Source organism: Orycteropus afer, unplaced genomic scaffold (genome assembly GCF_000298275.1).
Source record: "Orycteropus afer afer isolate SDZICR_OR568_19922 unplaced genomic scaffold, OryAfe1.0 scaffold00142, whole genome shotgun sequence".
NCBI classification, from domain to species: domain Eukaryota; kingdom Metazoa; phylum Chordata; class Mammalia; order Tubulidentata; family Orycteropodidae; genus Orycteropus; species Orycteropus afer.
In genome coordinates this window covers 2,371,662-2,399,620 of record NW_006921729.1, presented here as the reverse complement: position 1 = coordinate 2,399,620, position 27,959 = coordinate 2,371,662, and the positions used below count along the sequence as shown (strand labels likewise).

Below are 27,959 nucleotides of genomic sequence, written 5' to 3'. Positions count from 1 at the left end.
TAACTGGTTGTTCTGGTTACCTAGTGCTGCTCTGACAAGAAATATACCACAAATGGGATGGCCTTAACAAACAGGAGTTTATTCTTACAATTTAGAGGCTTTAAGTCCAAGTTCAAAGTGTCAGGCTCTAGGGGCTGGGTGAAAGCCCCTTAACCTTGGGGTCCAGCTCTGCCTCCTGCTCTCAGCGGCCCACTGGAGCTAGAGGCGTTTCTTCCCTCAGAGAGCTGCTGGCTGCTGAGGCTGAGAAGCCCCAAGGTTGACAAGTCAAAAGGCACAGTCCCAATATTACCAAACCACATAGCAGGCCATTAACTTAAGCCCATTGTAAGTCCCAAGGTTGGCAGAGCATAGCAGGCTGTTGAGTAACAACACAGCTACATGCAGGGTCCAAGTGTGCCATAGGCTAAAGACCATTCCCAAGGCTTCTCCTTATATACAGGAAGCAGATCACATCCCAAAGGCAGCTACTCAGCTGCTTGTGATAGATCCTACCATTGAGTTGATTGCCAGTCTCATCATGGGAAATAACTACCACCAGCTGCCCAGCCACTCAACCAGGCCCAGCCAAGTTGACACACAAACTGAACTACCACACTGGTCTTCCTTGCAGGTATATGGATATTATCTTATCACTGACAGCATTGTACTTCAGGAGATCTTGAAACATTCTTTGTGATGATGAATGTAACATCATTCCTTTTAAATTTGTCATTCTTGGCATAGTAGATCATATGAGTGCCTGATTCAAAATGGCCATTACTTGTCATTTCAGCTCACTTATGCCTCTGATATTGATCTTCATGCATCCCATTTCATTTTTGATAACTTCTAATTTACCTACATTCATACTTTGTACATTCCATGTTCCAATTATTAATGGATGTTTGCAGCTGTTTCTTCCTATTTTGAGTCATGATCCACCAGTACATGGAGGTCCCGAAAGCTTTACCCCATCCATGTCATTCAGGTCGACTCTACTTTGAGGAGGTAGCTCTTTCCCAGTCATATTTTGAGTGCCTTTTTACCTGAGGGGCTCATTTCCTGGCACTGTATCAGACAACATTTCAGAGCTAGTCATAAAGTGTTCCAGTAGTATGTATCAGACAGTGTTTCACTGCTGTTCGAAAGATTTTCACTAGCCAATTTTTTCAGAAGTGGATGGCCCCACCCTTCTTCCCAGTCTGTCTTAGTCTGGAAGCTCCACTTTAGTCTACCATGGGTGATAGGTTATCATTACAGACGCAAAAATACTAAATATAATATTAGCAAATTGAATCCAACAATATATTAAAAGAATGACAATGACCCAACTCATAGTGACCCCTCCCCTTGGGAGCTCTGGTAGCATAGTGGCTAAGACACTTGCCTGCTAACCAGACAGCTGGCGGTTCAAACCCACCAGCCACTCCTCGGAAGGAAGGTTGGGCAATCCTACTTCTGTAGTGATACTGCCTCGGAAACCCAAGGAGGGGTCGCTATGAGTCGGGGCCGACTCGACGGCACATAACAACAACAACAACAACATCACTACAGAAGTAGATTTCCCCATCTTCCGTCCGAGGAGTGGCTGGTGGGTTTGAATTGCCAGCCTTCTACTTAGCAGTCAAGTGCCTTAGGCACTATGCTACCAGAGCTCCTATATTGCTAAGAGAAGTAACTATTCCTTTTCATGCACAAAAGCCCATCAGATATAAAAGGATAGGCACTGAAAGCATATTTGACAAGATGCCAGTGTCCATTCATGTTAATGCATTTCCTTAACATAATTAATAGAATCCAGAACTCAAACGAGCATTGAGTCCCATTAAAGTTGAGAATGGGAAGGACACTGACTGCTCCCCTCCCTTGTTTAACATTATCTTGAAGTGAGAGCAGAGCAAAATTTAGGATGAAGTGAGGTTTGATATCAGGGAAAAAAAAAAAGGAAAAAAAACCAAAAAACACTGCCATCCAATTGATTCTGACTGATAGCGACCCCTATTGTGCTTCTGAGGCTTTAAATCTTTATGGAAGTAGATTGCCCAGTCTTCCTTCCATGGAGTGGCTGGTGGGTTTGAACCACCGACCTTCTGGTTAGCAGTCTGATACCTTAGGCACTGTGCCACCAGAGGTCCTTTATATTAGATAGGAGGTGGCAAAATTATTCTGATTTCTACTCATAAAGCCCTAGATTAATAAAACCGAGTGCTTACTTTGGCAGTGTTGTTGTGTTGTTATGTGCCGTCGAGTTGGCCCCAACTCATAGCCACCCCTCCTTGGGTTTCTGAGGCAGTATCACTACGGAAGTAGGATTGCCCAACCTTCCTTCCGAGGAGTGGCTGGTGGGTTTGAACCGCCAGCTGTCTGGTTAGCAGGCAAGTGTCTTAGCCACTATGCTACCAGAGCTCCTTACTTTGGCAGTAGCTATAATAAAATTGAAAACAGCAATCACTGAGATGCATACTAAAATGGAAAGCTCTCTTTATGTGTGTGTGTGGGTGGGTGTTTGTACACACACACACACACACACACACAATAGCTGGTTGTTATTGTTATGTGCCACTGAGTCATCTCTGACTCATAACGACCCCTCCTTGGGTTTCCAAGGCAGTATCACTACGGAAGTAGATTGCCCAACCTTCCTTCTGAGGAGTGCCTGGTGGGTTTGAACTGCTAGCCTTCTGTTAACAGTCAAGTGTCTCAGGCACTACGCCACCAGAGCTCCCCAAATAATACATATTCTTCTAAAATTAAAGAATATATTTAAAATAATTCCAACAACATTGGAATGGATTTTTTTCAACTTGAAAGATTTAGTCGAAAGAATAATCATGTGACACCAAGCAGAAAAAGTAAAAAAAAAAAAAAAAAAAAAACCTGAGGAAAAACATCTTCTAGATATTACACCACCATGCAAAGTTTCAGTAATTAAAAGTGTGTGGTATGCACCTGTGGCTTCCAGCCAAACAAAAGACAGGCATATGAGATGAACATTTACCTGAAGTAGATACACTTCTTGGAGAGAACAATCATGGGAGAAAGAAGGGCTGTTTATGCACAGAGAGACAGCTTAGGGGGCAAGAGTGCATGGAAGGATGGGTACAGGGAAGAGGTAACTATCAGGAGGAAGTGGGAGGGGAGCTGTTGCATTGGGGTAAATTGTAGTCAATATCATGAGACAAAGTGTATGTGAAAAAAAAAGTGCATGTTATGACATTGAGTCAGACAGATCAGTGGAACAGAACAGAGAAAAACAGAAACGGATCCAGCTGAAAATGGGAGTTTAGAATACAACAAAGATGGTAACTTCAAGTCAGTGCTGGTGCAGGTGGATAACAGAATATTTGCTAAATCTTTTTGGGACATCTGATTATGGGAAAAATAAAATTGGTCCATCTTCTGTCACCTATAAGGCATAGACAGAAAGATGCCCCCTTATTGATAAGTTTCAGCACCAGAGGAGTTAACTCATCACAGCAAGACTCTATCACCAGGTGGGGGTAGCATTTCTCCATTTCTCTGGTTCTTGGTGGTTTCTATTTCTAGGGAAATAAAAAATGAGCAAACCAAACCAAACTCACTGTCCTGGAGTCCGATCCGACTCATAGCAACCCCTCCTTGGGTTTTCGAGGTGGTATCACTATGGAAGTAGATTGCCCAACTTTCCTTCTGAAGGAGTGGCTGGTGGGTTTGAACCACTAGCCTTCTGGTTAGCAGTCAAATGCCTTAGGCACTAAATGAACCGACTTCTTCAAATCAGTACTTTGTTTAAAAAGAGCATTTGTTCTGAAAAATTACCAGTGTAATGCAAAACTTAATGATAGCAGATATAGTAATGATAAAGTATATATACAGAAATATACTTCATCTGTCCAGAGATTCACCCCCCCCATCCATTCATTTGACAAATATTGAGAGCCTACTACATCTCCAATTTTTCTCTGTATTGTTCCCAATTTTAGTGCATGCATTGCTGTGCTAAAGCAAGCACTCAACACCCATGGAAGCAGTTGTCAAGAAATAAAATGACATACTGCATTGGGCAAATCTGCTGCAAAAGAACTCTTTACAGTGTTAAAAAGAAAAGATGTCATCTTGAAGAGTAAGGTGCACCTAACCCAAGCCATGGTATTTTCAATCACCTCATATACATACAAAAGCTGAACAATGAATAGAGAAGACTGAAGAAGAATTGATGCCTTTGAGTTATATGTTGGCAAAGAATATTGAATATGGACTGCCAGAAGAATGAACAAATATATCTTGGAAGAAATACAGTAAGAATGTTCCTTAGAAGTGAGACTATGCATCACATACTTTGGATATGTTATCAGGAGGGACCAGTCCCTAAGAAGGACATCATGCTTGATAAAGTAGAGGGTCAGTGAAAAAGAGAGAGACCTGCAATAGGACACATTGACACAGTGGCTGCAACAATGGGCTCAAACATAGTAACATTGGTGAGGATGGTACATAACTGGGCAGCATTTCATTCATGTTGTACATAGGGTTGCTGAGTAGAAACCAACTCGACAGCACCTAACAGCAACACCACATTCCTAGCACTGCTGTACCTACAGGGATGAATCACTGAATAAAACGATCATCCCATAACAGATGAAGTTTATGTTCCAGTTGGAGGAGAAAGACAATGAGCAACAAACAAGTAGGAAGTTCAGGTAGTATTAAGATCTATAGAGAAAAGCAGGGTAAAGCAGATGGAATGGAGATTTTGGGAGTAGTCAGGAGCTCTGGTGGTGTAGTGCCTGAAGCATTTGACTGCTAACCAGAAGGCTGGTGGTTTAAACCCACCAGCCCCTCTGTGGAAGGAAGACTGGGCGATCTACTTCCAAAATGTTGCACTGCCTTGGAAATCAAAAGGGGTCACTATGAGTTGGAATTGACTCATGGCAGTGAGTTTGGTTTTTGGTTTGAGGGTATTTGTAATGAGGGGCCATGTAAGCTAAGACCAGAAGGAAATAAAGGAGTGGGTCATATGCATATCTAGAGGAAAAGCCAGGGCAAAGGCCCTGAGGCAGGAACAAGCTTGGTGTGTTACAAGGAAAAGCAAAGAGGCCACTGTGGTGAGAGCTAAGGGGGAGTGGCAGGAGATGCATTCAGAAAGGCAGCAATAGGCTTGGAGCTATAGGGCCTTCCAGGCATTATAAAGACCCATGCTTTACAATGAGATGGGACACCACTGCAGAGTTCTGAGCAGAGGAGTGGAAGTAGGGGGACCAATTTTAAAGGAAGATGCTGTAATCAATAATCAGGCAAAATAAGATGGTGACTTGGACCAAGATGGAAGCAGTGGTGATAGTGAGAAGTGGATGGATTATAGATATACTCCGCAGGTTCAGTCAACAGGCTGGTCCTGAAATAAAAGTGAGGTGTGAGAAAAAGAAGCAAGACGATGGGGCCCAAAGACAAATCTACTGTAGCAGATGATCCCAGTGTTTGATCCAGGTCCCCTGAACTCTCTTTTACGTGCCTATTCTCTACCCCATCCCTGCTTCAGTCTACATTTACTTCCAACAGTCAGAACCAGTGGCCTTCCCTCAGGGTCCTGGAGCCACTCTGGCCACACTTCCCTTCGGAAGGTCAAAAGTGCTTGGGATTCTTATTTCTCCCTAAGGAACTCTGGTAGCATAGTGCCTAAGGCACTTGACTGCTAATCAGAAGGCTGGCAGTTCAAACCCACTAGCCACTCCTCAGAAGGAAGGTTGGGCAATCTACTTCCGTAGTGATAGTGATACTGCCTCAGAAACCCAAGGAGGGGTCACTGTGAGTCGCATCCTACTCAATGGTGTATAACAACAATGACAAAGAGCCCTGGTGGCACAATAGTTAAGCACTCAGCTACTAACTGAAAAGTTTGCGGTTCAAACCCACCCAGCGGCTCCATGGGACAATGACCTGACATTGTGTTTTCATAAAGTTTACAGTCTCTGAAACCCTATAGGGCAGTTCTACCCAGTCACAGGGGTTGCTCTGAGTCAGAACCAGACTCTATTGCACCGCCAAGTAGGGCTTAACCGAAGCCTGGTGTTTGTGGGAGAATGAAAGCCCAGCTTCCTGGCCTGGAGGTGGGACTACATTGTGTAACTTATACCACCGAGCTCCCCTCAGGATCAGGCTGGGGCCACGCTTGATGGGACTTTGCCTGAGGTTGCAGCCTGCCCTGGCCTGCTTCCTCTACTCCCTGCATGTCTTCTTGGGAAATTCTGTATAAACCACTTGAATATAAATCTTCATCTCAGGGCCTGCTTTAGGGAAACCTCGCCTAAATGTCCAAGTTCCTCTTCTTGATTTTTTGGGTTTACTTTTATTTGCCTTAGCTTAGTAGTCCACTTCCATGGCTTGATTTTTAAGAGGTGGTGTGCTGCTTCACGAAAAAGATGTAAAATGCAAGGCTCCCACTTTCCCCTTAAAGAGGAAATTATTAAATTGCTATTTTGCAGTTAGTCAGGAAAAACACATCCAGAGGTTTAACACATTTTCTAAACTCCTTGTATAGATTCACCCAAGCCCTGCAGCTCTGGGAAACGTCCTTCTTAATTGATCCTTGTAGCTACAGCTCTGTTGACATTTCTAAAGCAAGACATGGCCTTCCTTCCAAATGCAGTGAATACACAAATGAAGCTTTTCATATATGTGAAAGCTGAGCCCCACCGTGGAACACTGGGGCCACAGTGTGATCTGAAATGGACATCTGGGTTTCTCCACCACTTCCGTACTGCCGACGCCACAGGAAGGGCCCGACTTCTTTCTCATGCGCTGTTCACTCAGGTATAGGATCTCTCTGGCTATGTTGTTGTTATTGTTGTTATGTGCCGTTGAATTGGCCCTGACTCACAGTGATCCCTCCTTGGGTTTCTGAGGCAGTATCACTACGGAAGCAGATTGCCCAACCTTCCTTCCGAGGAGTGGCTGGTGAGTTTGAACTACCAGCCTTCTGGTTAGCAGTCAAGTGCCTTAGGCACTATGCTGCCAGAGCTCCTCTCTCTGGCTAAAGAGCCAGAAAATGCTAATGAAATGCCCACAAGTAATCCAGTTGAGGAATTACAAATCTGGCTTTGGTGTATCTTGCTCCTCCACCACCTACTCTTGTCCTCTCCAGGCAGGTCAGGGCCAGCACAAGCAACTCAGAACCACTGAAGGGTCTCCAGGGAATGTGAGCTTAACCTGTGCTAAGCAGGATGGAAGAAGCCCTGGTGCTTCGTTCGGTGGTTAAGCTCTTGGCTGCTAAGTGAAAGGTCAGTGGCTTGAATCTGCCAGTTGGTCAGTGGGAGAAAGATGTGGCAGTCTGCTCCTGTGATTACATACAGCCTTGGAAACCCCATGGGGCAGCTTCCCCTCTGTCTTACAAGGTCACTAGGAGTTGGAATTGACCTGATCGCAACAATTTTAAACAAGATGGGGAAGACCAACAATGAGAGAGTGAGTTTGCTGCTATGTTAGAGCCTTCACTGGGCTTGGAGCCAGGTGAGGTTTTCTGCCTGGCATTATGCAGGAAGTTCAAGGTAAAGTCACCAGGGAGCTTGGGGCACTGGATTAAAGACAGGAAAGGGGCGGAAAAGACTTATTATTTTCTGAGTATCGATAATCACCCTCTGGGTTCTCTTACAAGGACAAGCAGCAAGTTCATTCATCATCTTAATGGCCAGGCCAAGATGACTACAAACATCTAAGGGTTGCATTTTACTTGGGGCTACTATTAACTTGACGAGAGACACTGGAGAAAACAGAACACAATGGGAATTGGTTCCTGCCATGAAGGAGAGCTGCCACAGAATGAACCAAGGCTGTTTGAAATCTGCTTACACACTTGAGGATAAGGTGCATGCCTACTTGCAAACTGTTTCCAGGCATAATGCTTGACTTCCCAGCTCAGCTTAATACATTTCACTTTGTTCATATGTACAGATGCAGCTTTCATGTGGAGCCTTCTGTCTGAAAACAGGCCAGGGAACTCCCTCAAATATCAAGGTATACAAACACATAAGTATTTAAGTCCTTCCATCTCTAGCCAGATAAGAAATGGAATCAGTTTTATCACCTGGCGCCATCTTGAGCGGTTTGCCTTGAAAGTGAGAAGAAACTCTGAAGAGAAAGGGACTACCCTTTCTGTGGTAAAGGTAGATACAAACTTGAGAGATTGTTTTACAAGAAAAACAAACTTACAAGCCCTCTACGCCTCTTTTCATAAAGAATAAGCCATTGAAAGCCACAAAAGCTGACATGGTGCTTTACCACCTAGAATGATGACTTGGAGGCTGAGTTTAACGCATAACTGAAACTACTCACTCACTCCTCAGAAACAGCAAAAATGAGCTTTCCTTACTGTACGTTTTTACATCATCACTCCACCACACTGGGCCCTGCCATAGAAGAAATAAAAAGACATAGGGTCCATCTTTCCACCTCAGTTGTCTCAGAAATTAGAAGGTGATATGAGGACTCTGTCAGCCAAATCATAGTGACTTCCAACCAGCCGACACTGAGCACTAATTGCATTTCTTATGAACTTGAAATTCCTCTGAGAGCTATAAAGTATGTTGGTAAGTAGAGGTTCTCTGTACTCCACACTAAATTCATTAGATTCCCTAAACCAGCTCCTCTTCCTAACTTGCCTCTTTCCTTCTTCTAGTAGTCCCAAGATGAGAATCTCAACTTCTGACCTAACTATTCCTCTGTTCCTTAGCTCTCCCTCTAAGATGTCCCCAGCCTAGACCGTCATATCCTCACACCTCATTGGCTGCAGAAACCACCTACCTAATAAGTAGCTTTCATAGTATCTGACCCTTCTGTTCTCATTCTGCCCTAAACACTGATGCCTTCCATGCCCAATTTCTTCCCATCACTCCTCTTCTCAAAAACCACAATTAGCCCATCACTGCCGATCTGCTAAAAAATCTAAATTCCTCATCCAGCTTCACAGGGCCACCATACTCCTGCAGCTCTTTGAGTCCCCTCCCTGCCCAGTCTATAAGATTTAAGGCCTAGCCTTAATGCCTTGACAGTTTTTTGGGGAACACATTATTCCTCATTCTCTAAACTATAATATCATATATTGAAAGCATTGCATATTTGAATAATTATAGATCTTGGATTTTAAGTAGTCTAATATCTCAAAAAATTCCAGTGTTTCAGCAAATAATAAATGAACAACCAAAATGAAATAGATATTTAAAAAAACACACAAAAAAACATATACACACATGCATGATTAAGAGCAAACAGGAGTCAAAAAAGCTAATATGTTTATTTAACTGACTTATGTTTATTTAACTGAAATATGTTTACCAAATTTTACAGTACTTTTCTGGTTACCTAGTGCTGCTCTGACAAGAATATACCACATATGGGAAGGCTGAACAAACAGGAGTTTATTCTGTTACAGTTTGGAGGCTTTAAGTCCAAGTTCAAAGTGCCAGGCTCTTGGGGCTGGGTGAAAGCCCCTCGACCTTGGGGTCCAGCTCTGCCTCTTGCTCCCAGCGCACTGCAGCTAGAGGCATCTCTTCACTCAGGCAGCTACTGGCTGCTGAGGCTAACAAGCCCAAGGTCGACAAATAAAATGGCACAGTCCCGATGTTACCAAACCACATGGCTGGCAATTCATTCAAGGCTATTGTAAGTCCCAAGGTCGGCAGAGCACAGCAGGCTGCTGAACAATGACACAGCTGCATGCAGGGTTCAAGCATGCCATAAGCTAGAGACCATTCCCAAACCTTCTTTTTATATAGGAAGATGAGGCAATCTACTTCCCTAGTGATACTGCCTCGGAAACCCAAGGAGGGGTTGCTATGAGTCAGGTCTGACTCGACGGCACATAACAACAACAATATACAGGAAGCAGACCACATCCCTAAGGCAGCTACTCAGCTGCTCGCAGTAGATTCCACCATGGAGTTGATTACCAGTCTCATAATGGGGAATACTACATCCAGCTGCCCAGCCACTCAACCAGGCCCAGCCAAGTTGACACATAAACTTAACCACCACAAGTACATTTCATACAATTTCATTGTTTTTTTTAAGTTTTATTTATTTTTTCACTGCTATTATTGAGAATATGCACAGCAAAACATACACCAATTCAATAGTTTCTACATATATAATTTAGTGACACTGATTATATTCTTTGAGTTATGCAACAATTCTCACTCTTTTTGTGAGTTTTTCCTCTTCCATTAACATTAACTCACTGCTCCTTAAATTTCCTATCTAATCTTTAGAGTTGCTACTGTGGTGTAATTGTATTTTTTAATAATGGCAAATTCATTAAGTATAAAAAAGTTCTATTTAACAATGTCTTTATATTGTCTTTATACACACAAGCACATACGGATAGACACACACATTCAATCTGTTGCTCATGAGGCTTGATTTTTGGTTTAAAAGAAGAGTTGATACCCTCTGGTTTACATTCTGACATCTTATATTCTTACTTTTATCTCCCCCTCCAGCACTTAATCCTGATCTGAGGTAGATGATCTAATATGTACCTTCTGAGTAATGTTGTTGTTATTGTTGTTGTTATGAGCTGCGGAGTCGTCTCTGACTCATAGTGATCCCTCCTTGGGTTTCCAAGGCAGTATCACCATGGAAGTAGATTGCCCAATCTTCCTTCTGAGGAGTGGCTGGTGGGTTTGAACTGCCAATCTTCTGGTTTGCAGTCAAGTGCCTTGGGCACTACACCACCAGAGCTTCCATATAATTGCCTTGTGTGTGTGGGAGGAAGGCAGGGCCTTCCCTGGTCAGATACTCTTCATGAACAAGTAGATTGGTGTAAACAAAACAAAACAAAAACAACCCAAACTCACTGCCATCAAGTCAAATCTGAGTCATAGTGACCGTTCCTTGAGTTTCTAAGGTAGTATCTCTACGGAAATACATTGCCCAGTCTTCCCTCCATGGAGTGGCTGGTGGGTTTGAATCACCAACCTTCTGGTTAGCAGTCAAATGCCTTAGGCACTACACCACTTGGTGTAGGCTTTGTGTAATCCTTAGCACAATTCCATTTTATAGAGAAAAAACAGAGGCAGGGAGAGAAGGCTCTTGCCCAAGTCATACAGATGGCAGGGAACAGAGCTGGGATTTAAACCCTGAGTCTGACACCCTAGAGCTATGTTTCCCCTCTATAGCACACTTGGTGCCCATTCTTTTACTTTCCTTCTAAGAACTTCTAAAGTCCAAACTCTAGCCTATCTACTTCTTGCTATCACTGAAAAGTATAATTATTTCAGCCTACAAATAGTTTTCAAAAATATTTATCACTAAAATTTCAATAGACATAACATTTGGGTTGAACCTCTTAGTCCCCCACATTTCTCCCATTATACATCCACACTCAAAGGCCCCAAACCTCCATCTCATTGGCTAGCTTATCTGTTGCTAAGGGAAGGAAGTAAAACTTAGTCAAGGCTATACACAGACTAAGTTCTACCCAAAATGCAGATTCCTGTGACAAACAGGCAGGAGAGAATGGGGTTAGAACACATGGAAGGCAGTTGAGGCTGGCGGTCACAAGCTGGTGGCCTGCAGGCTGGATGTGGTCAGAGAACTGTTTTGTTTGGCCCACACAACGTTCATTAGCACCAAAGTCATGAGATTTCACGTAGAAATGTTGATTTCTGTTTTTTATTGAAAAAATAGGAAGTCTGACTACTGATCTTCATCCCTACTCGGCAACAACTGACTGTGCTGGGAGCTGACTGCCCCCTTTGGATGAGGCTGGAACCCCACATTCTTCCATATTCTCCACTGCCTCTTACTGTCCCACACCTAGCCTTCTTCACTTCATTTACAACACCTGCCTTGCCCCACCTCTGTAGAGGTGTAGACCACTAGTTCTCATATTAGACTCCTAGTGAGGTCTTATCACACCAACTTACAAGCCTAGAATATGTGATGCTCAGGGTGGCGATGCTACTAATCCTATGGGCATCTCTAGCAGATGCTGGGGGTGGTGGTGGTGTGCCCACCTCCCTTGTATCTTTCAAGGTGTTCCAAGACCACTTACAAGTGATAGTGTTTGCACCTGTGCCCCTGAAGGCATTTCCCCTCCCCACCCCCAAAACCACATAGGCCACTCTGGTCATGCATATGGCAGGATGCAAGTACTGAGGAATGAATGCCCCAAAAGCCTTCAACCAATGACTTTCAGGGAAGTTGTGTGTAAATCCCTGATACCCTCACCACTGAGTGTTTTGCAGTGTTTCCTGGAGTTGCCCTGTGAGATTAAGCTTCATTATCTGCTGTGGTAGCTGGTTTAACAGAGCACTCTTCATTAGCTCTTGCCCCTTCCCTGTATCAATTCCCTACCTCCCTACCAGTGTTTCCTGCACCTCTCAAATAAATTAATTGCCCTCAAGTCCTTGAGGGTCCACAGCTGGGAGACCCAAATCAAGTAGTAGCATCTCACACTGTGAGGAAGACAGGAGGTCAGGGAGCCTGTCCCTATTCTCCCTTCTTTCTCAGCTCAGCCTCCTATGTAACTCCATGGTAAGCTGCCACCTCCCCCTTGGTACCCAACTGACCCAAAGGTCAGATGGGAGCCCTCTCACACCCGGAAGATTGAGGGAAACCTGGCTTGAAGCTTACACTTTCATGGCCATGTCTGCTCCATACGTGCCATATGGTCAGTACAATGAAGATGTACACATGAACCAAGTCCTTTCTTTGATTTAGACAAACACACACACTCTCTCTCACACAGACACACACATATACTTTTGATCACATGAGACATCCATGAGTGCAGGAGCCTTAACTGACAAACAACTTCAGCATAAAATACAGCATCAGTATACCTATGATGTCCTCAGGTCACCCTATGACTAGGCATGTTACTGGCCCTTTGTTCCCCATGGACAGCTTCTTTCCATGTTGCTAAGCATCCCCCCCCCTTTTTTTTTTATCCCTTTGCCTCCTTCCTTTTGTCTCCTCTGTTCTCTTGGCTTCAGCCAAGTTCCCTTCTTCACCAATCAAATAAAGTGACCCACCCACCTGAGCTGTTGTCTCTGCAATATTGGCACCAGCAGACACCAGCAGGGACCAGATCTTTCATCTTTATATCTCCTAAAGGCTGGTAGGGTTCCTGACACTTAGCAGGTTCACTGTCCAAACAAATCTATTCCTGTTTCATACCGTCAAAGAAAATCCAGAGCCCTTTGTGCTAGGTAGCACCACAGCAAGAGTCAAAATAAGACTTTGTGTTGACTCCAGGGCCATGTGGCTATTCAACTCTAAGGGCCAACATTCACATTATATCCTGTAGAGCTGTGCTCTGGGGGTGTTGTTCACACAGAATCCAGTATGAATGGTAACCCTGGAATTGTGTGATGCAATGTCACAACTCCAAATGGTGTTCTTTTCATTCTTTCTTGTTCTCCCTTCTAGCAACTAACCCCAAAGGGGTGGTCTCTCTCACCGCTCCCACAGCAGACCCCATAACAATCATACTTTGTAGTGAAGTCAAGGAAGTCCCAAGTTTCTTGTCTGGCAGGGAACCTGGTACATCAGATCTGTCCTTTGCTACACCCCAGCTTTTGGCCATTATGTGTTGAGCTCTGGTCGAACAGCACATGCAGCCAGACAGCAGGACAACCACCAACAAATTAAGTCCTATTTTATAGAATGTTTTCAAGTTGACTTTCTTTAGGCAAGAGTGAGAAGATGACCATCTATGTGCACCCTACATTTTTATAAGCAGCTTCCCCTTAAAAGAAAGACCAGAATAAACTGATGAAAGCAGACTCAGGGGAAACTTTTTTGTGCAGTTTCAGCAGCTCGTATCTTAACTTGATTGTGTAATGACACAAAAGGTTGGAAATCTTGGAGGCCTGAATCATGAATTGCCTTGTGACTTTGGACAAGAGGGATAATCATCCATCCATTCCTAAGGGATAGGTCCTGTACAGCAAGTTTAGGAGCCTAGATAGGTGACAACTGAGCTGAGATTTGATGGCATACTAGTTCTTTAAACAAAACAGGGAAAGAGAGTTCCTGGATAAAGGCAGCTTTAGTAATAAATTATGACTGAATCCAAGTGTGGATGTGGAAGAATGGTGAGTAATGCGCCTGGGAAGAAAGGAGGTAGGGAGAGCCAGGCTCAGCATGGCCTGACTTGAACAGCTGAGGAGTCTGAACTACATCCTGAAGAATGTGAAGCAGGAGGAGTGACAATATCAGGTTTCCTCTCAATTTTTTATTGGTATAACTGAGATATAGGCTTATTTTTTTACTATTACTCTTTTAAATTATGTATTTACTATGGTAATAATGTTTTTTACATTTGCTATTTTAAATATTTGTAAAATTGTTTTTGCTTAATTCTATGTTTATACTTTTTATTGAATATACTTTTTATTTAACAAATGATATATTCTTGAATATCAGGAAGCTTTCATGGTTAGTATAGCAAACACTATAGATGTCTTGCCTATATTCTCTAGGCCTAATCCAAGGGTTGGTCACCTGCAGAAAAGTCCCCTTCTAAACCAGAAGCTTTCTGCATCTCTTTCCGTGAACTGCTTCCTGGAAGTATGCTCATAGCAAGGGCAGGCGAGAAACGTTGGACAGTTTATGCCTCTAGAGTAACTCCCAATGAATGCAGTGAGAGTTGGCAGATAAATCCTCCAGCAGCTTCCTCACCTCTCAGAGGAATGTTCTGAAGTGTATTCCACACAATCTCTCAGAGGATCCACAGAAGGGCAGGCTGGGTTGCCCACTGCAGCAACTTTTTTACTTCTTTCCCCTTCTCAACTTTCCACAACCACAGAGTGAGATCAACCCTTCCTCTCAAAATAAACTACCTGCATCTACATCACTGTTCCAGGGTCTTCTTTTTGGGAAATCAAAAGTAGGACACTGAGTAGACTATGAATTTTCATAGATCTGAGAATATCATGATTTTACCTGCAAGGGCAAGTTGGCTGGGTATAGAATTCTTAATTCACAAAGGAACATATTACTCTAGTTTTTGACATAAATGTTAGAGAAAAGATACAAGAGTCTACTTAAGTTTATAAAATAAATACTACAAAGTCCTATACATGGCAGAGTGAATTTGTTCTGAATTTTCTAACAATCAACTGAGAGAACAAAACCTAGTCAGTCACAAGACTATCCAGGCAGTAAAAGCAAGCCAAAATTCTGGGTTTGGTAGGAGGAGGGTGTGGGAAGGACATCTATTTCTGAGACAGGAGAGAAATTTTTACTGTGGGTCTTGAGTGAGAGAGATCTGAATAATGTAATGGCCTGGCATCAACCTCATCCTTTCAGTTACCATAAAGACAAGTTTCATAAGTGTGGTCTCTGAGTAAACTCCATATAGGAATTTAGCATCATGGTACATGCAATTCTATAAAAGAACTTTTATGAGGAGACAGAGATAATTGGGCCCTATAGATAGCTCTGGTAGCATAGACAGCTCTGGTAGCATAGTGCCTAAGGCACTTGACTGCTCACCAGAAGGCTGGCGGTTCAAACCCACCAGCCACTCCTCGGAAGGAAGGTTGGGCAATCCTACTTCCGTAGTGATACTGCCTTGGAAACCCAAGGAGGGGTCACTATGAGTTGGGGCCGACTCGATGGCAAACAACAACAACAACAATAGATAGTTGGTTTGCTCTTGCCAAAGTTAACTTAGTCCAGGGACAATTTTTAGGGTGCAGAAGATGGATGGAAAGCATCCCCTTCGTGCAGTCCTTCTTGAATACTTTCATAGCAAACACTGCAGATGCCTTGTCCACATTCTCTAGGACTAACCTGATGGTTCGTCGCCTGCAGATAGTCCTCCTCTAAGGCAGAGGCTTCCTGCATCTTTTTCCATGAACTGTTTCCTGGCCCCAGGAAATACACCCATGGCAAGGGCAGCCTGGAAATGCTGGACAGTTTATTTATGCCCCTAGAGTAACCTTTTGTGACCTTCTCAAACCCCAAACTCTTGAAAGCTAGTAAGCAGTAGGGAGTCTGAGATGACTTCTTGGCAAGTTCTTGGAAAGCCCCCATTCTGGGTGGCACCACATGCTGCAGTCTCCTAAGCTTGACAGGGTTGGCATAATCCTGCTAAAACTGCATGGCCTTTCAGGACATGCACCTCATCAAAAGGTCACACACCTGCTAGAAGGTGTGCCAAGGGCTCATCTGTGGGCAGAGCAGAGGTTTTCCTCAGAAAATGATGTTGAGTTCACTGTAAGGCACTGTAGGTTCAGTGCTGTAAACACTTTAAAAAGCTGAATAACTGTCAGTAGTCAGATCAACTAACAGGTACAATAAAATCTAGTTGAGTCCACTTATTCCTCCTTATTTCTGATGGGGAAGCCTTCTCCTCTTCCTTCCCAAAGGAAGATTGAAGGATATTGTGGGAGTAGGAGAGGAGAAGATAACCAGTTCTTTTTTTCCTTTCAGAGTCATGCTAAGCTTCATCTCATTCAAAGAAATTAACATACTCTAAAAATGTTCATTCAATTCATATTAATAATAATTACTTAATTCACTCAAATATATCATAAATAAATAAATATGCTTAAGTATAGGCGGAAGTACATGACCCTGGAATGGACATCAAGTGCGTCACTGATGATAACAACCATGATAAGTAGTGGTCTGTCTTGATGTCTTATCTTGTTTTGACAGTAATGACTACTGACCTAAAACTGTGTGCTGGAGACAGACGTAAAACTGTAGGAAGAGAGTTCAACAAGTCAGAAGAGGTGGAAGACAATGTAAGATAAAGATACTGCTCTCTCAGTTGGTATTTATGGCTTCTTCCGTCACTGTACCAACATATTATGAGTTCAGGAGGGAAAACTTCTAATAATTCCAAATAGTACTCTACATAAAGAAATAGTCTTTGCAGAATCATAGCATATTCTAACCTATAATTAAAGCCTGATCTCTTAATCAGCAAGTGCACTAGATGGAACAAAGGGGTGGCCTCCTTACCTTCTGCCACATGTTGATAAAGAAGAGCTCCCGGGAAACATTGAAGGACACATTGGCATCATAAGCATCATCCCCGAGGTTGGAGATGGAGATGTTTAAGGAAATATTCTTCACAGCCCCCAAAGCTAGATATGGAGTTTTCTCATCAGTGCTGCAATAGAAATTAAACAGCAATTAATGCACTAAAGCTTAACACTAATACAATTTGAGGCATGAAGGAATAATTAGAGGTGGAGGGCAGAAACTTCACTGGGATCTGAACAAGTCCCAGGATCCCCATGAACCAGCTACATACTCTTGGGCCATCAGTTAACTCCCATGGAGTATAGATGTTCCCTTGTGATTGCTTCTGTTTTTATAATGAAATAGGAGCAGGAACAAAAACTGGGAGAGGGAAGACAAGGAGGGTCAATGCATGAGGGACAAGGAGATGGAATGAGAAGGTAGTGCTCAAGAGAGTGGGTTAGAGATGGTGATGATGGGGATTAGGATGATGAAGAGACACATGAGCTTGATGATAATACTTACGTGATGTTAGCTACAGACAAAATAAATTTCTATCAGTAGTCAATCTTTAAGTAGTCAACTAGTTACTGTAAAGTAAAATGTGATTAAACATAGGAGGGATTCTGAAATGGACAGCTGTTATATTTGGTTCCTCAGCATTCTGGTGTCTTTACTGATTTAGGGGAATTCCAAGACAGGTGCCAGGGGCATATCAGCAGAAAAGGGGAAGACCTTCCCTCTCTCCTCTTCCTGGTCACTTAATTGTGGGCATCTAACCAAGTGCAGTCTTGTAATGTAAGGGTGATCATGTGGCCATAGTACAGTGAGCAGACATAGTACAGACATGAATTTTGAAGGTGACACAAGGGCACTGGGACCATGTAAGATCACCTGAGCTGGCTGCAAGGGAGTTGAGAGCCTACGGGTGGCATTCTGGGCTGAGTCTTGCCTCCCCCATTTCCTGCCTGCACTGATTCTCAAGCCTTCCTGCCTATGCTATAGACTAGCCCATATCCTTCCAATAAATTCCTTTTCTGCTTAAATTAACCAGACTATGTTTTGGTTGTTTGCAACCATTAATTCAGCTAACATAGCATGAAAGGGAAGAGAACTATCCAAAATCTCAATAGGCTACAATACTTTGAAATCAGGATATTTTGAACAGAAATCATCGTCACTACCCATCCATGAAGAACAGACCTCACTTTCCTTGATGTCTGGCACGTCAACAAGAATAACATGTGTGATGAGAATTCTGATGGCCTTGCTTTGGAAGCAAGAGCTCTGAGGATCCAAACAAGATGTGAAAAATTAGCTTACAGAAGAGTTTCAAATTCTTGAATAGCTTCCAATAAATTAAGACCCTGAACTCAAGCTATTGTGGCAATTATTTATTATTGTTGGCCATTTTAATTTTAAACAATTGATGGGTTATTTCTGTCCTCCTGTTTGCTTTTCTAAGATTAAAGGAGTACTCCTTAGGCCTTGAGGAGTTAGAAGAGAGAGAAAGCTAAGCTCACTTTAACTTGAGAAAGAATTGTATTAGCCTTCACAAGTATCCAAGCTCCTCAGAGAATATGGTACCATGGGATGGTGAGGGGCTCCCTCATTCAAGTTTTGTTTCCATGTCATTGGCCACTTTTACTCATGTATTAATAGCAAAAGAATAGGCCAGTGACATGGAAGCTCCTATCAGCCCCCGAAGCTTGTGCCTCTGCCACTTAATCATGCAGCAAAGTCAAATAATTTAAGCCAGGCTCCATGATTATAGGAAGCCAGGTACCTCTCAAAGAGCCAAGTTTTAGTCCAAGGCAGAAGGCAAATGAAGATTTTTAAAAAAGAAGTCTCAAAGCTGTTGTTATCGATTAGATTATACTCCCAAAATGGTATGTTAAAACCCTAATTCCTGTACCTGTAAATAATGACTGAAATAGAGTTTTCCTTTGGTCATATAGGAATTAGGTCACATAGGAGTAGGCTGGGTCCTAAACCCTTCTGAGTGGTGTCTTTCAAAAAGAAAAAACAGACAACACAGAGACAGACAGTGAGAAAAAGTTCATGTGAGAAATTGCCTACAAGGCAAGAAATGCCAAGGAATGCCAGGGTTAAGACCAGGAAGGACTTTCCCCTAGAGCTTGTGGCCTGAATTTAGACTTCTAGCCTCCTGAACTATGAGAAAATAAATTTCTGTTCTTAAAAGCATCTTTGATACAGTAATCCTAAGAACCTAAGACAGCTGTTTTCATCACTCTTTCTTCACAGCTAAAAACCTATGATCAAAGTTATTCTCAGACATGGTATGAAAATGGCAGTTGCCAGCATGGGACTCATCCCTCTGAAACCTCACACCACCGCAAAAGGCTCCTGATATTAGTCTCAATTTTTATAGATGAGGAAACTGAGATGCAGAGAGATGTCATGGAACCGCTCTGGGATTAGAAGCCAGAGCCTCCTATCCTCCAGAGCCCACCCCTCTCCTTCATAACTCACATTTTCCAGCACTTTGCAAGAAGGTCCTTCATGTACCCAGGTCCTTTGTGACTTCCTTGCTTGGCCAAAATAAATCCCCTTATGGGCTCTGACCACCCCATGTGCTCCATCAGTCCTTCATAGCATTTACCAAGGCTGTGATTATACATTTGTGTGGCAACTTGATTAAGGCCTGCCTCTCCCAGCCAGCATCTAAGCACCAGGGCAGAGAGACTGTCTGATTCTGCACATCATTGAACTCCCAGGGACAGAACTGTGCCTGGCACATAGTAGGAACTCAACAAATCTTTGTAGACTGAATGAATGAACATCCATGACATCCCTACGAGAAATCATCAGATCAACTTTTGCATTTTACAGAAGAAGAAGCTGAGCCTCAGAGAGGGGAACTAATTTGACTGAGCTCATGCAGCCGTGTAGGGTTCACAGCTGGAGCTATCTTTAAATCTTTCTTGGCATAAAGTCCATCTGATTTACAGCTCTTACATGAACTCCATTTCAGTAAGGAAGAGCTTTGGCAAGAATGTCTATTAATGACATCTAAGAAGAATAAGACTCCAAAAAGATCAACCTCTGATAGTCTAGCTGAAAGACTAAAACAATCAGGCACAGAGATTTTTTGTAAACATTTCATGATTGGGTATTTATTTATCGAAGAACAACATTTCTCATTTAAAAAAAATTTTATTCCCTGAGAAAATATACTGTTAATTCCAATTTACTTTTATGTTCTTTTAAGTGGATGTTTGTTTGTCCATTCATTCATTTGTTCATTCATTCATTCAACAAGGGTTTATTAAGTACCTACGGTAGAGTAGTGCCTAAGGCACTTGACTGCTAACCATAAGGCTGGCAGTTCAAATCCACCAGCCACTCCTTGGAAGGAAGATGGGGCAATCTACTTCTGTAGTGATACTGCCTGGGACCCAAGGAGGGGTTGCTATGAGTCGGATCTGACTCGACGGCAGTTAGTATTAGCATGAATGTGGGTAGAGTAAAGGATGTTAACACTGACATTAGTCAAGGTAGTCTAGTCAATTGTATCTGCATTAGAAACTTATTGCTATATTATTATTATTATACTTGCTAACCACAACCATACTTGATAATGATGACTAGGATAATAACATAGGGAAGCCAAATTCGTCCGTTCTTCCTACCTCCTTACCTTTTTGCATTTTTTCATCTCCCCATTCTTCCTTTCTTCTGTTATTCATCCATCCATACATTACTTTAAAAAAATTCTTTCTCAACTTAGACACCAAAGATATAGGTATGATTAGAACATGGTCCCAGCTCTTAAAAAGCTCCTAGTCTAGTGGAGGAAACAGACACATAAGACATGTTGAAGTCAACACTATGCTAAGGCTAAGCCACAGGGATGAGGACATTCTTATGAGAGTACAAAGGAAGGAGCAGGTTCTGTGGGGGCAGTGGGCATAGGAGAGAGGTGTGGGGGTACTAGGCATAGTGCTACTAAGGAGGGGAACCATTTGTACTACACTTAATGGGATGACAGCCTCTTAACAAAAATATTTGATTGTACACACAATCACAGGTATATATACACACACACACATAAATAGAGGCAATCCCTATTTTTTCTATTCATGGAAATCATATTTAATAAAAGACACTGTGAAGCAGATGGTACTCTTCCACAGGAACAATATGATAACTGGGGACTGCATTCCTGAGCAAAGAATGCAACAAATCACAGATACCTTCAAAAACGTATCATAAAAGCAGGGTTACATATTATATATGTAAATAGCCATTGTCATTTAAAATCATAAATGATGTTTCTCATTCTTAAAAATGGGAAGACATAATCAAATCTAACACAGAATTTGACAGCCAGAAGAGCTTCTTTAGGTTATCATTTTGCAGATAAAGGTCAGAGAGTTAAAGGACTGTCCTAAGGCCAATAAGCAAATCATAGAAGAGGTGGTGTGGTGGTTATGTTTGTGTGTCAACTTGGCTGGGGAGCTGGTGGTAGTTATTCCTCATAATGAGACTGGCAATCAAGTCCATAGTGGGATCTACCACAAGCAGCTGAGTAGCTGCTTTAGATATGTGGTCTGCTTCCCTTATATAAGAAACAGCTTTGGGAATGGTCTCTAGTGTATGGTACACTTGAAGCCTGCATGTACCCGTGTCATTGTTCAGCTGCGGGCCATGCTCTACCAATCTTGGGAGTTTTAATGGACTTGAATTAATAACCTGCCATGCAGTTTGGTAATATTGAGACTGTGCTTTGTTACTTGTCAACCTTGGGCTTGTCAGCCTCAGCAGGCAGCAGCTGAGTGAAGAAAAACCTCCAGCTTCAGTGGGCCGGGAGCAGGAGGCAGAGCTGAAGCCCAAGGTTGAAGGGCTTTCACCCAGCCCCTAAAGCCTGGCACTTTGAACTTAGACTTAAAGCCTCCAAAATGTAAGAGAATAAACTGCTGTTTGTTCAGCCATCCCATTTGTGGTATATTCCTGTCAGAGGAGCACTAGGAAACCAGAACAGGTGGGCAGCCCTTCTAACTCCTAGTTCAGTACTCCTTTCCCTGTTCCACTGTTCTATTGCACATAAAAATACAACTAAATAACAGAAAATTTATATAAAACTGACTTGACTATACTAAGATTAGGAATGAAATTATATTTGTCTTGTTGTTGTTGTTATTTGCTATCGAGTCGGCCCCGACTCCTACCAACCCCTCCTTGGCTTTCCGAGGCAGTTATCATTACAGAAGTAGGATTGCCCATGTTTGTCTTAGCTATTAGAATATTGGGGAGGTGTCACCTTACAAAACTAGACGAAGAAGTTTTCTTAAATGCTTATTTTTCCCCTTGACAACTTTTCTTGACATTTGTGGGGGCATTCAGGATGATTCCAGATCCTTCCAAGTAGCTCTAATAGGCAATCTCCCTTCTTGGCTCTTGGTTGACAGCTGTCACAGCTCTTCAACTCTTAGTGCCTAACAAAGCCTTAAAAGCCCAATTGCTTATGTGGTAGCTTCCTATGAGAGACATAAACACATGTACTGAAGGAACTGATAATAACATGAAAAATTAAGGGATGGGTGGGTATTAATTAAGATGGAATGAGTGGGGCCTTCTAGGTATCTCCTACTAAATACATGCTGATAAATGAATTACCCAGGGAATGTACTACAAAGTTAATGAGACAAGTCATGCTAAAGCCACAGCTGCAGAATAAAGTGCAAGAGAAATGTGAGGGAAAGCAATCACTGTAGACTGAAGTTGTCATAAGAAGCTCCTTGGAGGAGGAAGGAATTCAGCCATGTCTTAAAGAATGAAGAACAAATGAGTGGGTAGAGAAACAGGAAGAACATTCCAAGGAGAGGAAAAAATAAACATGAACAAAGGGATGGAGGTGGGTCAGACATAATATGGGAAGAATCAGGAAAAGGATGTCTTTAGCAATGGGATTAGTGGGAAGCAAGTAGAATCTGTAGGTCCAGATTCCCATGGATCTTAAATGCCAGGGTAAGGATTTTGAGTTTAAACCTATAGGGCCAGGGAACTTAATCATGTTATGTTTAGTCACCAAGGCAAGGTGTACAGCAAGTCATTTGTTAACATGAGGTACCAAAGTGAAGATACTACAAAATGTAATAGGCTATGGGTGGTTTTATCCTGTCTGCTAGAGTCTCACTGTAGCCTGCACAAGCTGCACTTCCATCTACCAGCATCCCCTGGAGGCGTTTATCTGGCTGGAGTCCATTCTGCAGGCCAGCAAAGCACCTCTGAATTAAGATATCCCCTGCAGCAGCCCTCAACCAATAAGTAATGGAACTTGTATATAATTACTCCAGCTCCCTCGCCTACTGGGTGGGACAAATCTGAAGTGCATGTTTTAGAGCCATACTAAGCACAGTCACAGCATATGTCTATCGAACACTTAAAATGTCACTAATCTGAATTAAGTGAAAAATAGACATCACACTTCAAAGATGATAAAATGTGGTTGATTTGTAACTATTCTTCAATGATACATACTTGCTCTGTGATTAATATTATTTGTGAAGTAAAGGTCCAGGGAAAATAAAATAAATTTGGGTAAACATAAATTCCTAAATTTTGGAGGTCCTTGCTAATATAGCTTCACAGCTGGACAATATGCTGAAGAACAGGGCATCAGGATTGGAAGAAGACTCATTAACAATCTGTGTGTGATATGCAGATGACACAAGCCTCCTTGCTGAAAGTGAAGACAACTTAAAGTACCTCCACCACTACTCAGATTCTCCTCCTGCTTTTGATTTTCTGGCTACCTATCCCAGGAGTCTGGCCCAGGGTCAGCTGAGTCCCCAGGGTGTTAGCATTTACACAGTTTGTCCCAGACTAGCACCTGGACATCTGTCCACTTTCAAATACACTTGAAAAATCCAAACAGCAACTGCCTATGTGAATTGCATCTTGCTTTTGTTTTAAATCCACACCCTTAAGTAACTTTGATATATATATATTGTTTATATCCTCAAATACTGCATAAACCAGTAACACTACCATTAAAGAAAATACACTATATGTATGCATGTATGTTTTACTTTTCTCCAACAGTGGGTTATTATCCATATAATCTGAGATGTGTTTCACATCTCACTGTACTTTATAAATCCTTTCTAACCATGCAAAACAGACCCACATGGTGATTGACTTCAGTTAGTGATTGTGAGGCACCTCTGAAAGGCACCTCAATTAAAGTTTACAGTAGGTCAGGGAAATGATTCCTGAGGCTGCATTTCCGGTTTGAAAACCACCTATGTGAAGCCAAAAATGCCTCTACCTCCCTTACACATACCTCCCTGGGCCAATTTTAAGCTCATAACTTGAGAGAAAAGAGAAAAGCATTTATTAAGGTGGTTCCCCTAGCAACATTTAGCTAATTAAGGTAAATATTTTTACTTTTAAAACACAACATGGCTGCATCCCCACTGACTTTGCTAGTATAAATCGACCCCTAGCTCTCCTTCATGTAGCAACTCAAAAAGAGGTAAAATCGGGATTTGTGTCACAAGTCATCTCCTTCCTGAGGAGGCAAATGCAGCAAGCCAGAGGGCCTCCCTGTCCCTCTAAGCAGCTCGGGCTCCCTCCACTTGCCCCATCTGTCTAACTGTGAAAAGAACTGCCGGTTCCCAGCTAACAGAGGAATTCAAATCCTCATCAGCCTTTACTTTAGGAGTAGTTTCCGGAATCACTAAATCTTAGGACATCTGGAACAAATCAGGTTCACTCTCTGTAACAACTGGATTAAGGACAAAGAATGCTTTGGGGGGGGGGGGCAGGGAAATTCCCAAGATCTGCAAACTGCTCTGAAGTCTGATACCATGCGACAACGACGGTGTGGGGTGGGGTATGACTTGTACTAGCAGTGTATAGTGCCACCCTCTACTGCACAAATCAGCAGGTCACCACAGTCCTGAGACAAAAAACTCCACTGTGGCCACAAGTTTTCCTGCCGTTGGATCAAGAAGCACATGGAGGACCTAAATGGTCACCAGCAGAAAACACTGAAACTACAAGCCATCTTGGAGTTTGAATCTTTGTCCTCTTTGGGGAGACAGTTCCCTCACAGGGGAACAGAAAGCAGCTGCTCCCACCTGGTTCTCTGGATTTCTGGGATCCTTGAAGGTAGCAACAAGAATCCATAAATCTCACAAACGTACCCATTGGTCCCCAGTGTGCCTGCTCACATTAACCACAATGCCAAGTTTCTCTACTTGGGCCTGAAGTACTAGTTTTCTTGAGTTTATCTATGCTCTGATAGACATTCAACCTAAGGACACCTGTTTCTTAAAAAAAAAAAAAAAAAAACAGGTTTACTTAATGTTGTGGTTAGGTGCTGTCAAGTGGGCTCTGACTCACGGTGACCTTATGTGTAACAGAATGAAAAGGTGCCCAGTCCTGCACCATCTCTGTGATCACTGGTACATTTGAGTCCACTGCTGTAGTGATTATGTCAATCTACCTCCCATCTGTCCGTCTGTCATATCATACTATGGTGGCTTGTGTCATGCTGGAAGTTATGTCAGTGGTATTTCAAATAATGGAAGGGCCACTCATGGTGGACAGGTTTCAGCAAAGCTTTCTGACTAAGACTAGGAAGAAATGTCTGATGATCTACTTTCAAAAATTAGCCAATCAAAACTTTATAAGTAACAACTTACTTCATAATCAGTGTATAATAGATGTTTGGAGTCACAGAGTCATGGCAGTACTTCCTCTAGTGGCTTCTAGGTTTGGTCTTATGTTTAAAAAAAGTATAACTTGATAACAGCCTTATAATGAAGTCCCAGTTTTGGATATCATAATAAAAACATTTTGTCAACTCCAGTAAGCAGAGTAAAATTTTTGGAAACTTCTAGAACAGAGCTTCTTAACCTGTTGCTGTATCATACATCCTCTTGGCAACCTAGTGAAGTGAATGAATCCTTTCTCAAAATAATGTTTTTGGATGCAGGAAATGAAAAATAGGAATTGCAAAGAAACCAAGTATACTAAAATACAGCGATAGGAAGGCTAAATAAATCTGTGGTTTAGTAACGTGGTTTTTTCCATGATTCTTTATTTTTTTTTACTTCTATTGTGGTAAAAATATACACAAGACATTCACCAACATAATAACTTCTACAATTATATTTCAGTGACATTATGACATTTTTCATGTTGTGCTACCATTACCCCTATCTTTTTCTAAAATATTCCACCACCATTAGCATAAACTCAATGCCCTGCAAACAAAAGCTTCCCCTTTCTCCCTCCCTCCCACCCCTGGTAACCACTAATAATCTTTGGTGTGATTATTATAAAATATATATATGTATTTCCCCCCCAATCGATCTAGGAATTTTTCCTCCCCTCCCCTGGGAGTCAACAAAGAAAGTTTCCTTCCATGTATAAACTTTTCCTTGACTTTTTATAGTAGTGTATTAATACAATATTTGTCCTTCTGTGATTGACTTATTTCACTCAGCATAATGTCCTCCAAGTTCATCTACTTTATGGGATAGACTCTACATTATTCTTTAGAGTTGCATAGTATTCCATTGTGTGTATGTACCACAGTTTGGTTATTCATTCTTCTGTTGATGGGCACTCAGGTAGTTTCCATCTCTTGGCTATTGTGAATAGTGCTGCATGGGCATGCATATGTCTGTCCGTGTCCTGGCTCTAACTTCTTCAGGATATATACCTAATAATGGGATTACTGGATCAAATGGTGTTCCTATTTCCAACTTTTTAAGGAATTGCCATACTGATTTCCACAGTGGTTATATCATTTTACAGTTCTAGCAGAAGTGTGAGAGTCCCAATCTCTCCACATCTTCACTACAATTTGCTATTTTCTGTCTTGTTGAATTTTGCTATAAGTGCTGAGGTGAGATGGTATCTCACTGCTGTTTTGATTTGCATCTCTCTAATGGTTAATGGGGAGTTCTTGTAGCATAGTGCCTAAGGCACTTGACTGCTAACCAGAAGGCTGGCAGTTCAAACCCACCAGCCACTCCTCAAAAGGAAGGTTGGGCAATCCTACTTCCATAGTGATACTGCCTCGGAAACCCAAGGAAGGGTCACTATGAGTCGGGTCCAACTCGATGGCATATAACAACAACAACAGTGGTTAATGAGACTGGGAAGTCTACTTCTGTAAAGATTTACTACCTCGGAAACCCAAAGGAGGTCACTATGAGTTGGAATTGACTCGATGGCAGTGAGTTTGGTTTGGTTTGGAATGGTTAATGATCACTAACATTTATTCATGTGGTTTGTTGGTCACCTGAGTATCTTCCTTGGTGAAGTGTCTGTTCATGTCTTCTGCCCATTTTTAAATTGGATTGTTTGTCTTTTAATGTTGAGGTGCTGGAGTTTTCTGTAAATTTTAGAGATAAATCCTCTGTCTGATACGTCATTGCCAAATATTTTTTTTTCCAATCTGTAGGTTTTATTTTCACTCTTTTGGAGAAGCCTGTTGATACACATAAGAATTTAATTTTTAGAAGGTCCCAATCATCTAGTTCATCTTCTGCTGTTTGTGCATTATGGGTTATGCTTGATAGTCTATTTATGCTATAAATGCCCTAAATTTGTCCCTATTTTTCCTTGGATGAACCTTATAGTTTTATGTTTCACATTTAGGTCTTTGAGTCATCTGGAATTAGTTTTTTTGTGTATGGTGTGAGGTATGGATCTTGTTTAATTTTTCTACAAATGGCTATCTAGTTTTGCCAGCACAATTTGTTAAAAAGACTATCTCTTCCCCATTTAATGGATTTTGGCCCTTTGGCAAAGATCAGTTGACCATAGGTCAGCTATTTCTGGGTTCTCAATCCTGTTCCACTGGTCTATGTGTCTGTAGTTGTACCAATACCAGGGTGTTTTGACTACTGTGGCTGTATAGTAGGTTTTGAGATCTAGGAGTGTGAGACCTCCCATTCTGTTGTTGTTCTTCAGGATTGCTTTGCTTATTTGAGGCCTCTTTCCTTTCCATGTAAAATTAGTGATTGTTTTTTCCATGT

At 42.1% G+C, this 27,959-nt stretch overlaps 1 protein-coding gene across 1 annotated transcript in view; it reads right to left on the bottom strand.

Moving 5' to 3' along the window:
* ITGA9 (integrin subunit alpha 9) overlaps window positions 1-27,959 on the bottom strand; it is a gene marked incomplete at its 5' end in the record, with an annotated part of 538,072 nt that overhangs the window by 159,459 nt on the left and 350,654 nt on the right. Inside the window, one exon of the mRNA XM_007945751.1 lies at window positions 16,933-17,083. Coding sequence (XP_007943942.1) covers window positions 16,933-17,083 — 151 coding nt within the window. The remainder of the gene's footprint in view (window positions 1-16,932; window positions 17,084-27,959) is intronic.